This window comes from Fringilla coelebs, assembly GCF_963513975.1.
Source record: "Fringilla coelebs genome assembly, chromosome: 7".
Lineage (NCBI taxonomy): Eukaryota > Metazoa > Chordata > Aves > Passeriformes > Fringillidae > Fringilla > Fringilla coelebs.
The window spans coordinates 15,925,464-15,937,178 of NC_140035.1; the positions used below are offsets into that span (position 1 = coordinate 15,925,464).

General features: G+C 61.3%; 2 protein-coding genes across 5 annotated transcripts; one reads left to right on the forward strand and one right to left on the reverse strand.

The window, feature by feature from the left end:
* Nucleotides 1–1,134: 1,134 nt before the first annotated feature.
* GMPPA (GDP-mannose pyrophosphorylase A) lies at nt 1,135–5,894 on the forward strand. 4 transcript variants are annotated; one of them, XM_084209411.1, is made up of 12 exons: nt 1,135–1,269; nt 1,338–1,435; nt 1,524–1,627; nt 2,019–2,211; nt 2,379–2,438; nt 2,580–2,710; nt 3,430–3,579; nt 3,767–3,864; nt 3,999–4,045; nt 4,143–4,235; nt 4,327–4,495; nt 4,584–5,894. In XM_084209411.1, the coding sequence occupies exons 1-12, from the start codon at nt 1,227–1,229 to the stop codon at nt 4,682–4,684; spliced, it is 1,287 nt and encodes a 428-aa protein (XP_084065537.1). In that variant the 5' UTR covers nt 1,135–1,226; the 3' UTR covers nt 4,685–5,894. The 4 variants fall into 4 exon arrangements, with proteins under 4 accessions (XP_084065537.1, XP_084065538.1, XP_084065540.1 ...); XM_084209412.1 differs by having other exon boundaries at nt 3,445–3,579; XM_084209414.1 differs by lacking the exon at nt 1,338–1,435 and having other exon boundaries at nt 1,252–1,269; nt 2,019–2,203.
* Nucleotides 5,895–6,868: 974 nt separating this feature from the next.
* On the reverse strand, nt 6,869–11,483 carry LOC311155835 (rac GTPase-activating protein 1-like; the record flags this gene model as incomplete). Its single annotated transcript, XM_084209270.1, has 16 exons — nt 6,869–6,920; nt 6,993–7,110; nt 7,218–7,320; nt 7,395–7,527; nt 7,674–7,779; nt 7,856–8,057; nt 8,129–8,224; nt 8,368–8,529; nt 8,740–8,930; nt 9,156–9,276; nt 9,631–9,708; nt 10,337–10,390; nt 10,578–10,656; nt 10,857–10,993; nt 11,072–11,274; nt 11,399–11,483. The coding sequence occupies 16 exons, from the start codon at nt 11,481–11,483 to the stop codon at nt 6,869–6,871; spliced, it is 1,920 nt and encodes a 639-aa protein (XP_084065396.1).
* Nucleotides 11,484–11,715: the final 232 nt, after the last annotated feature.

Sequence of the window (11,715 nt, forward strand, 5' to 3'; positions counted from 1 at the left end):
AGCCCCTCCAGTTTCAGTGCCTTCCTGGGAGGGAATTGCATGAATGTGAAGTGCAGCCCCTGGTATCTCGAGAGGGTCCTTACCCCAAAACCTAGGGACCTGAGTCCAGAAAGGATTCCATGTGAGGCTGCGCTTCCATGTTGGAAACCCGGTGAAGAAGTCAGAGAAGCTGTGAAGCGCTGGGGCGAGCGCAGCGGGGCTGATTCACATGGCCCTCACGTCATGGAGTGAAAATACGGAGTGCCAAAGGGCCCGATGGTGGCTGGGACAGCGGGGCAGCATGGCAGGCCTCCTGCCGCGGGCATGGCAGGTGCCAATGAGGGACCTGATGCCTGGCTATAAATATCCGCTACCCATAAGAGGCCGTGCCGTGCCGGCAGGGACCGCTCCGGTTACAGCCCGCTGCCCCCCAGCCCTCGGTGCCGTGCCTGCCGCGGCGGGCAGGGGCACACGCGTACCGCCCGGTGCCTGCGGGCAGTCACACGCTCCCGACACACACACACGTGGCTGCAGACCTGCGCCTGTCGCAGGCCCTGTGTCCAAGGGCGTGTCAGAGCCCGTGGTGTCCCCGCACGGCGCACCGAAGCGCTGGGGCTCACAGCCACAGCACCTGCCCTGCGCGCTCACGCTGCCCTGCACCGACGCACACGGCCACAGCCGCTCCCCGCACACCCGAATGGACTACGGCCCCCCACACTGACCATGGCCCCCACACTGACCATGGCCCCACACTGACCACGGCCCCCCACACTGACCATGGCCCCACACTGACCATGGCTCCCCACACTGACCATGGCCCCACACTGACCATGGCTCCCCACACTGACCATGGCTCCCCACACTGACCATGGCTCCCCACACTGACCATGGCCCCACACTGACCATGGCCCCACACTGACCATGGCCCCTGCACTGACCATGGCTCCCCACACTGACCATGGCTCCCCACACTGACCATGGCTCCCCACACTGACCATGGCCCCACACTGACCATCGCCCCCGCCCGGTCGCGGCCGCCCCACGGGCTCGCGGGGCCTCACAGCGAGCGCGGCCGCCCCCTGGCGGCGGGCGGGCGGCGGCCCAGGGCCCGGCGCGGCGCTGACGTGTCCCAGCCACGTGCGCGGAAGTGGCGGCGGGGCCGGGCCGGGCAGGGCCGGGCTGCGGGGCTCGGTTGCGGAGCTGGGGTTCGGTGCGAAACTGCCGGAGACAAGCCAAGCCAAGCCGCGATGCCGCTCAAGGCCGTCATCCTCATCGGGGGCCCGCAGAAGGGTAAGTGCGCCGGGCCCGCGGGATGTCCCGCCGGCGCAGTGCCCGGCCGACCCCGCTCTGCTCCGCAGGGACCCGGTTCCGGCCGCTGTCCTTCGAGGTGCCCAAGCCGCTGTTCCCCGTGGCCGGAGTGCCCATGGTGCAGCACCACATCGAGGCCTGCGCCAAGGTACGGGAGGCCGGGGGGCTTGGGGCCGTGGAGCAGGGGAGATGTGCCATTCCTTTCCTTTCTGATCCCTTCCTCCGTCCCTCCCCAGGTGCCCGGCATGAAGGAGATCTTGCTCATGGGTTTCTACCAGCCCAACGAGGCTCTCAGCCGCTTTCTCGTATCGGCGCAGCAGGAGTTCAAGGTTCCCATCAGGTGGGCAGGAGCTCTCTCACCCCTAGGGCACCACGGTGGCACAGCCTGGCTCAGCCCTCACCTACCTGCCTCAGACTGGCAGCCCCAGTCAGCGCTATGGCAATGGGCAGATGGGCTCTGTCCCACCGTGGATGAGCACAGCCTGGCTCCCCCATTAGTTCTGCCGCCTTTCCTTTGCCTTGGCCCCTGCCCTGGATGGTTCGTGCTCCAGAGATGCTTCTTTAGCACAGCTCTAAGCTGCCACAGCCTCCTTCTATGCAATGCGTGCATGAAACCCATAACTGGATGGCAGGATTATGCCTCTCCAGTCCTTCCCAACCCTTCCCAGCCCTGCTGCCAGTTGGTGCCACCTGCTTCCCTAAGCCCTCCCTTTTTCCTGCTTGGCTTGTAGGTATCTGCAGGAGTATGCAGCCCTGGGCACAGGTGGTGGCATCTATCACTTCCGAGACCAGATCCTGTCAGGTGGTGCTGAGGCCTTCTTTGTCCTCAACGCAGATGTGTGCTCAGAGTTCCCCTTACAGGAGATGCTGGAGTTTCGGCAGCAGCATGGGGACATGCACAGCTTTGTCATTCTGGGTACCACAGTGAGTGGCAGTGCTGGGGAGCAGAAGAGCTGCAGTGCTCTGCCGTGGGCTTAGAAGCCAGCAGCTCCTGTGGTGGGTGGGTCCCAGACTGTGAGGTCCAGGTTTCATCTGCTCTGCCTCCCTGTGCCTACTGCTCCGCCATTGCTAACACTGTCCTTGTTTCTTAGGCCAACAGGACGCAGGCACTGAATTATGGCTGTATCGTGGCAAATGCGGGCACACAGGAGGTACTGGAGGGCCTTGGGGAGTGGAGCACAGTGTGGGCGGCAGGTGCTGCGTCACCTGCGTGGGCCCGTGGTGCCACAGAGGGTGTGGTGCTGGATGGAGGGGCTGCAGCCTGGGGTTCATGTCTCTTCCCTCACCTCCAGGTTCAGCACTACGTGGAGAAGCCCAGCACATTTGTCAGTGAGATCATTAACTGTGGCATCTACCTCTTCACACCTGCCATCTTCCAGCACATTGGTGAAGTCTTCCAGAGGAACCAGCAGGAGCTAGCACTGTGAGTGCCTCAGTCTGCTCTGTTTCCCTCCCACCCCCCTGCTTCCTGGGGCTGCAGCAGCACACTCATCCTCCATACTTTCTCTATCTTTTCTCCTCCTCTGCCATCACTCACTTGTTTCCTGGTCCTGCACCAGCTGTCCTTACCTTGGGTAAGTCTCCCTCTGTGTCTGCACTCGCTGCTCTCTGGGCTGGATTGATCCTAGTGGTAATGCATGCTTTCCCTCCCTTCTCCAGGCTGCTGTTTCCTCTGCTCTGCTCCTGGTCAGCTTGAGACTTTCCCTCTCCCTTCCTCTCTTCCCACCCCATTCTCATTCAGCTCTGGACAAGAGGCTGAGCAAGCCTTTCACCTGGGAATGCTCTCCTCCCCTCTCCAGCTCTTTGCACCAGCCAGCCTGTCACCTCACCTCTCTGCCACCACCCAAGTTAAAATCCAGCTGTGCAGGCTCTGGACTGGGGACAGGATCATACGCCCACCTGGACTAGGTGGGGCTCTTGCACCATCAGCTTCTGGCTCAGAGCTTATTTTGGCTATCCCTCTGCTTGCTCTGGGGCTCAGGGGGGCTGTCCCAACCTAGCCTGCAGCTGGCCCTCTCCCCACTTTTGGGGAGAAGCACATGGCTAGGTAGGAATCTGGGAATGTCAGAGTCCCTGAATTTGGGGAGGGTAGGTCTGCTGGGGTCCTTAGGTGAGGCCAGGGCTGGGGTGGGTGTCTAACAGGACTCTTGCTTCCAGAGAGGAAAATTCCAATGGCTGGCAGCGTGCAGAAGTGATCCGGCTAGAGCAGGATGTTTTCACGGCCCTGGCTGGGAGTGGCAAACTCTACGTCTACAAAACTGATGGCTTCTGGAGCCAGATCAAGTCAGCTGGGTAAGTGCTGGAGCTGGTGTAGCAGGAGCATCAGGTGATCTGTACCAGGGACGGGAGTGATCAGTATCATGGCTGGGAGTGCAGGGTGCTCAGGCAGAGCTGTGGGTGGGCGGCTCTGATTTTGGATCCTCCTCTGCCCTGGCAGTGCCAGAGTGACAATAACAATCTTCTGCTTTTCCTCCTCCAGCTCTGCTATCTATGCCAGTCGCCTTTACCTGAACCAGTACAGCAAAAGCCACCCAGAGAGACTGGCCCAGAACAGACCTGGAGGCCCTGTCATCCGAGGTACCATTCTAACACACTAACACTTTTGGGGCTGCCTAGGGAGGCAGTGGGACCCACGAGTGAGACCTCCCTTTATCTGAGAGGCAGATGCTCCTGTGGGCTGCCTCCCCTGAAGCCACTGCCTTGTGTTGCAGGGAATGTGTACATCCACCCGACAGCCTCCATCGACAGCACTGCAGTGGTGAGTGCAGGCTGGGGGGGCCCTGGGGCAGGGATGTGCTCAGGGGTGCCAAGGGCATGACTGTCCTTGTCCTCATCACCTGCCTCTGTCCTCGCAGCTGGGCCCCAACGTCTCCATTGGGGAGGGTGTGACGGTGGGCGCTGGTGTGCGCGTGCGAGAGTCCATCGTCCTGCACGGCGCCTCGCTCCATGTAAGTGGGGCTTGCCTGAGGGGGTAGATGCTGACCCTCATCCCATGCAGGGAGGCAGCAGCACCCTGCATTCCCCTCTCCTTCATCCCAGGATCACACCTGTGTCCTGAATACCATTGTGGGCTGGGACAGCACGATTGGGCGCTGGGCGCGGGTTGAAGGGACGCCCAGCGACCCTAACCCCAACGATCCCTATGCCAAGATCGACAGCGAGACCCTGTTCCGGGATGGGCGCCTCACGCCGTCCATCACAATCCTGGGTACGTTGCTGCTGTATGGAATCACCCTGGGCCTGCTCACCGAGGCAGCTTCTCCCCTCCAGCTAAAGCCTTTGCGTTCCCCTCCCAGGCTGCAGTGTCACCATTCCGGCTGAGGTCGTTATCCTCAACTCCATTGTCCTTCCTCACAAGGAGCTGAGCCGAAGCTACAAAAACCAGATTATCCTGTGAGTCATGGGCAGCACCAGCCCCTTGTTCCCTGCTGTGTCCCACAACAAGAGCCTGCACTGAGGCCTCACATCCTTCGAGGTTCTCAGCACCCCAGGAGGGGTAGGTGCAGGCCAGGAGCCCTGCAAGTGCCTGACTACTGCTCCAGACAGACATTAAAGCTGATGAGCATCAGCCTTGCATGCTGCTTCTCTTGCAGCCCGGGGACCAGCCCTGGGCTGGGGTGAAGGCTCTGGGGACAGTACGTGACCCTGGTACAAGCCTGTGTGCGTATGCAGGGTGCACTTGCTGCCTGCAGTGTCTTGGGTCCAACTTTGTGTGTTTCTCCACCAAAGGGCACTAACAGCACCACCTTGCCACTCCTCACCAGGCTATCCCTGCACTATTTGCTGTCTGCAACTCCCTGGAAGGTCTTGGCCCATCTCTAAGACCTGGGAGCGTTGAATGTGCCTGTCATGTGTAGGCAGCTCACCCCACAGGAACAGACTGAGGCTCTTGATTTCAGCATGATTGCAACAGCCTGAGCTGGGCTCCTCCTACTGCTGGGAAAACAGCAGTGCCAGGCTGTCCTAAGGGCACTGGCACACACACGAGGGCTGGGTTGGACTAGCGGCCTGCTGGCCCTGGAGGGAGCTGCAAGAATACCCCTTCCCCCAGTACCACCTCTGCCCCCTGGGCTCAGTGCATGCCAGGAGAGCTGCCAGCCCTACCAAGCCTGCTCTTGTCAGGCTGAGACCTGTGCCTGCCGCCTAGGCAGGGCTCAGAGTGAGGGCAGCAAGCCCCTGCTACCCTGGTGGGCCAACGGCCTCCTTCACACCATCATGGCTGGAGCTTGGGAGGGCTCTATGCATATCTCCCCTTATCACCAGCCACATCCACTGGGCACCAGAGCAACCAACTTACATGTGTGCAAGTGACAGAGATTTAGCTCCTCACTTTGCCTCAAAAACCTGATTTTATGGAAGACAGTTTCCTCCTGAGCCTGGCATAGATTGTCTACAGTAACCAATGCTGCCCTTTATCTTTTTACCTCCCTGGTTTTGAACTCTGTGCTAAAGCCCTGCACTCCACCAAGGGCCCCATCATGCCTCTCATTTTCAGCAAGGCACTGTATTAGGTATTCTCCATCCATCCAGTACCATCCCAGTTTGATGGATTTGGAGTAAATCCTTGCTCCTAGCCGTGTGCCTTCCTGTGCCAGTTCTCCTGTGGTCCTGGGCAGGGATTAGCTGTTCCCTAGCTTTAAGCACATTAAACTCCTTCAGTTTTGCCTCTGCCTTGGATGTGTTAATTTCCTTGCCCTCTGGTGTACAACCCTGCGCTGGAGAAAACTGAGCCAAAGTACTTGCTTTCAGGACTGCACATGAATTTTCTCTCATGTGCCCCATCTGGTCTAGCTTTTAGTAGGGACAAAGGTTTACTGGCTGCTTGACGTGGCACAGGGGCATTTCTTATCCCTGTTGTGTAATGCCTCTTTTCCCTAAACTCCTTCTGCACTGGTTGCCCCTTCTGCAGAGATATCAGGGGGGCAAGCCCTGCCTGGGACATTGCTCTATCACAGCACCATCCTGCTTCCCTCTCTTGGAGGGAAAGCTGTACAGCCCAGCCCTGCTTGGGCTTTGTGCACCTCTAGCACTGCCTGAGCTGGAGGGGAGGAAGGAGTTAAAGAGGCCTCCACTGAGGTGCCAGGAAGTCTGGAAACACTTTAAGGTTGTCCTGCCCTGAGCAGCAACAGCTCCAATTACTTGAGGCCAACATCTGGGCTCAAAGAGGGGCCTCCCACATCCGGGACTCCAGAGCAGAATAGGGCTTCAGCTCGGGTGGGAGGGGGCTCTGCCTGCCCTCCCAAAGCACAGGTTCTGTGGAGCATTGCTCAGCTCTTATCTGCGGCACAGCCAGGCTCCAGTGAGCCCCAGCCCGTGGCAGCAGCAGGGCAGGACAGACAGCAGCCACAGCCAGGTGTGTTTTGCTGCAAACATTTAATACAAACCCGATTCAAAGTACAAGCACTAGTGTAGTGTCCCTGCCACCACAGCTGGACAGAGCCAGCTCTGCTCCCCAGTCCCCAGGGAAGCAGAGCAGAGCTTTGGGCTCGGCACTGTCACCCCACAGGCAGCTGCCTGGTCCTGCAGTGTTTGCTCCTCCTCCAGTGCCAGCTCCGTGTCCCGAGGGAGCCACTGCTGCAGGCTACACAGGAGAAGGGAAGAACCGGCCCACCTTCCTCGGGGTTGGCCCCTGCCTGCGTGGGGAGAGATGAGTCAGGGGTACACAGTGAGCTCCCCTGGGCCCACCCACGCCCGACAGCACTCACGGGGGCCGGCTGCCCTTGCCCACGCAGCTCCTCAGGGCGCTGGGGAGGCAGCCGGTACCAGCTGGGCTCAGCTGGCCTGCCTTGGGCTCCGGAGAGGCAATGGGCTGGAAGAAGGGTTCTGCAGGACAGATTGGGGACAGCTATCTCACTACAGCCATGGACAACCAGGACCCTTGAAGGAAGCCGAAGGCCATGGTGGGTGGGGGCTGGGGCTCCTGTGCTCACCACGTTCACCTCCCAGGGCTGGCGTTGGCACCAGGTTCTCCTGCTCTGTCTCCACAAAGCCTCTCCAGAAGCTGGGTGGCAGTGAAAGGAGACGAGCCACCACCTGGGCAGAGAGAGGTGTAGGATGGGGACACTGGCAGTGCCCAGGGTACACCCCACACCTCAGGGACCCCTCACCTTGCACTGGCGAGGCGTGTCCTCCATGATGGCGAGAGGTGTGGGGTTGGCTGAGCTGTGGCCCACCAGCGTAGGGCCAAACACACGGGACAGGTTGAGCACATCCATCTTGCAGTCAGGGCTGTGTGACACCCTGCAAGGGAGGACAGAGGGTGTGAGCATGCTGCCCAGCCCAGGGGCTCCTCATCCGCAGCTTCCCCGCTCTAAGGCACAAAGCCTGAGTGAAGGGCAGAGAGATGGGGAGATGGGGACAGATCTGTGCCAGGATGAACCACTCACCTCAGCAGGTGCAGCATGAGGAAGGCCAGGGTATCCCTGTTGGCTGGGGGCAGCTTGCTCACCACATGGCGCAGGGCTGTGTCACTGGCAGCATCATCGGGGATGTCTGTGGCAGCGCCAGGGAGCAGTGTTAGGGAAGAAGCAGTCCCTTCCCCCTCCCTCACCTGGGGACCCCTGCTCACCAGCAGCCCTCAGGAAGGCAGGGTGGAGGCTGAAGGTGACCAGTGGTTCCTTGAGTCCCCGCAGAAAATCCTTGAGCACCCCGCACACCACATGGATGTCAGTCACACTGCTGAGGGCAGGCAGCGCTCCCCCAGCCCGCAGCAGCTTCCGCTTCCACTCCCGCACCAGCTGCTCCGCGCCTGGCACCCGGTACAGCCCTGTCTGGGGCACAGGGAAAAGGGCTCAGCCCCTGGGAACCACAGCATTGCCACCTTCACCATCCTGGCCCCTACCTCTGTCAAGCCTCGTTTCTCCACCTCGGTCACACACTGCACCACCAGCGTGGGCACCAGGGGCGGCGTGGAGGGCGCAAAGTCAGCCAGCACACCCTGGGGAGAACAATGCCAACCTGCGCTGTGCCCACCACCCAGCCCTGCAGCCAGGGTGGGAGAGGCTCAGCATCCTAAGGCCAGTAGCCCTGAAGCCTCATGAGGACATGGAGAGGCCCCCAAGCACTGCTGTGCCCCCTCACCTCCCGGGGCCAGGCGTGGTGGTGAGGCCTGGGTGTGCAGAGGCTGGGACACTGCTCCTGACACTTGGTGTGTAGCAGCAGCTGGCACTGGCAGCATTTTATGGCGGTCTTCCCAAAGCGGATGCGGGAACCACAGACACCACATGGCTCAGGGCGGATCACCTGGAGAGGGAGAACAGTATCAGGGGCTCCCCTCCTTGCAGATACCCAGTAACACTCCTTTATTTTCCCCCAGCCAGGTCCCACTGTCTCCATCCATTCCCCTTGCAGGTGGAGCTAAGGGGCTAGGGAATGAAGGACAGCCTTGCCCCTGACCCCATAACTCTCTCCCCTGCCCACCTCCCCAGAGGACAGAGAGGCTGGGTCACTCACCGTTTTGGAGGTGAACTTGTGCTGGACTGGTGGGAGACTCCGTGGGGGTGAGGGGAAGGGGGCTGGTGCTGGCTGTTCCACTGAGCTGCCCTCAGTGCGGCTCTCCTGCCCCGCAGCACGGCAGCCCAGATCTTCACTGGTGCCCCAAACCATGGTCAGCTCTGCAGAGGGATGAGGCCGTGGAGGGAGACCTGAAAGGCAAGCCACTCCATCTACCACCTAGGATGTGAGGAGGCTTCCCACCTCCCAGGGAGTCTCTACATAAGACAGTGGCATTTGGCATGTCCAGAGGGCCCCAGTACGTCCACGGTGGGGACAAGCATCCCCCAACAGATCCCCTCCCTCCCCTGTGACAGCAGCACCCTGAGGCTGGTCCCATACTACTCATCAAACCCCTTCTCAGCCCTTCCTGTGACCTGCATGTGCGGAGACACGATGTCCCTGGCGAGAGCGGCGTTGAGGCACCAGAACAGCAGGCGGGAGGTTGTCAGCAGGGCCTGGGACCTCAGCAGGAGGGGGCATAGAGGGGACACTCATCTGTCAAAATGGGAGACCAATAAGACATGTGACCGCAGCCCCACAGTTCTCCAACATCTCCCACATGATCTCTGGTCCACTTGATCCCCATCCCTGTGGTCCTGCACAGCCAGGGATGCTGCCACCATGGGTACAGGGGGATTCAGGCTTCAGGACAGTGGTCCAGCATAGCCAGGGATGCTGTCCCCACTGGGATCAAGGTAATACAGGCTGAAGAACACAGGCACCCAGATGAGACAGCTGAGAACTGTCCTCACAGCATCCACAGGACTGAGGGCTGCAGCATTGCCTTCTGGCACTGGGAAAGCCCATGCACCCCATCCCTGCCCAGGGCATGCTGGGGTGCCTACTCACAGCATTATGGGGTACCACAGAAGAACGGTGCCGCTTTGCCATCACCACAGGGCCAACCTGAGGGGCCAGGGACACACGCTGGAAACAGAAGACAGCGTGAAAAGCAGGCAGAGCTGCTCCCCTACCTGACATTTCCCCACTCCCCAGAGTACCCAAGCCAAGTGGCCTCAGCCCAACAAAATGTCCCAGTCTCACCCTATTCCCCAAGCACTACCTGCCCCACACCAGGCATCACAGGGACTGAGGCTTCCCCACCAGGTGAGAGGCAGCCCTGGGGCTGGGGGAAGCCAGGTCAGGCCTGCAATGCAGAGGTGCGAGCAGAGCGGGGTGCGGGATGCCCGCACATGGTGATGAATTATTGAGGAGCCCAGCTGGGCGACGGAGGAGCGTAATGGAGTTTCTATTGATCGTGGGAGGTTTGCCGAGAGACGATGCTCCCAGCACAGCATCAATAAATTAAATTCCCTGCCAGGCTCCTTGCAGCCTCCTGTACTGGGATGGAGAAGTATCTGGGTGTCCTCACCTTGCATGGCACAGGGCCAGCACCCCAGCCTGCGATGCGCAATGGGACGTGGGTGGGCAGAGGAACCCAAAGGGCACATTGAAGGAGTGTGATCAGAGCTGGGGGATCCTCACCCACACAGAGGCACAGACATCACCTCAACACCAGCTCCCAAAACTGCCACATCCCAGCGTTTCCTCATACCTGCCTGTCCGGAGCTTTGCGCTTCAGGGTCCGCACCACCGTCATATCTACATCCTGAAAGGCAGCAGGGAGTCTGGGGCTGCATCAGGCCAGGGGCATCCCCAGCATTCATCTCCAGCTCTGATAGCAGCCCGCCCCTAACCATGGATGTACAAAGGGACTGTGCCTCTGCAGAAGTGGGGCAAAACGACCCCCTCGCTATTGGGGTAAGCCCTGAGACTCACAGCCGAACGCTTCTTACCACGTCATCCTCAGTGCGGTCATAGCTGATATCCGAGTGGGACAGGAGGGACTGGCACGACTCGTCCACTGCAGATGACCTGCAGAGTGAGCTCAGCTGGAGCAATTACCCCCTCAGCCAGCACCTACTCCTGGGAACCCACAGCTGATGCCTCTGCAGAGCCCAGGCACCTCCTTGCCCAGCCAGCCCCTCAAGCCCAGCAGGGATGAGGGGGAGAGGGGCACAGCCGACCCCAGGGCTGCCTGAGGGCTTGGGGTGAGGACTGCCGCCCCTGCTCACCTCCTGATGGGTGCCAAGGCTGCCCCAAGGCGCTGGCCAGTCAGGGCACTGAGAACAGAGCACTGCTCCCTGCTCAGTGCCTCGTTGCCCCATGGTTCCCGCATCAGCAGCTCAAGGACCAGCTGAAGTTTTCGTTCCTGCAAGTGAAACTAGTGGTGAGCAGGCTGAGGGCCCCGCAGCCAGCCCTGCAGGGTACCCCTGCGGCCAGCCCCAACCTGCTTCTCCAGCTCAGCCTCTGCCCGGTGCCGCTTCTTCATCTCCACTTCCACTTGGTTTCGGGCGTGCTTGAGCTTCACCTCCAGCGCTGCCCGCTCGGCCTCCACACGGGCCAGCTGCTCGTGGGCACGACGCCCATCCTGCTCCAGCCGGCAGCATCTCTGGCGCGTCGCCTCAAAGCACCGAGCGATCCGGATGCAGTCTGGGGACATCAGCAGCGGCTGGTCAGCCGGGACGGGGGGCCAGCCCCCAGCTTCCCCAGACCACGCCGGCGGCAGAGACGAGGGTGCCGGTGTGCCCCGGGCCGAAGGGTTACACACACCCACCTTCCTCCAGGCTGCCGTCGAGCTCGAGGAGCTGCAGCCCCTGCTCCAGCCGGGCCAGGAGCCGCCCGCAACGCTGCCGCAGCATCCCGTCGCCCGGGACGGGACGGGGCCGGGCCCCTTTGCACGTATCCACCCGCAGCTCCTGCCCCACGCTTTCCGCCGGGATACTCCGTGGGGCCTCGGGACGGCGCAGGCGAGGGGGCGAGGGGCCCTCCCGGCCGGCCTATGTGGGCCGGGGGCCGGGGTGGAGCCCGTCCCGGCCCCGCCTCCGCCTCCCGCCGCCACCGGGGTCCCACCCGCCTGCCCGGCGGCTGCCG

What these genes read in the sequence shown, in the direction of transcription:
- GMPPA (XM_084209411.1), top strand. Translation starts at nt 1,227, where the DNA reads ATGCCGCTCAAGGCCGTCATCCTCATCGGGGGCCCGCAGAAGG. An exon ending in CAAATGCGGGCACACAGGAG is followed by an intron (nt 2,439 to 2,579) that starts GTACTGGAGGGC and finishes CCTCACCTCCAG; the next exon opens with GTTCAGCACTACGTGGAGAA. An exon ending in AGCCAGATCAAGTCAGCTGG is followed by an intron (nt 3,580 to 3,766) that starts GTAAGTGCTGGA and finishes TTCCTCCTCCAG; the next exon opens with CTCTGCTATCTATGCCAGTC.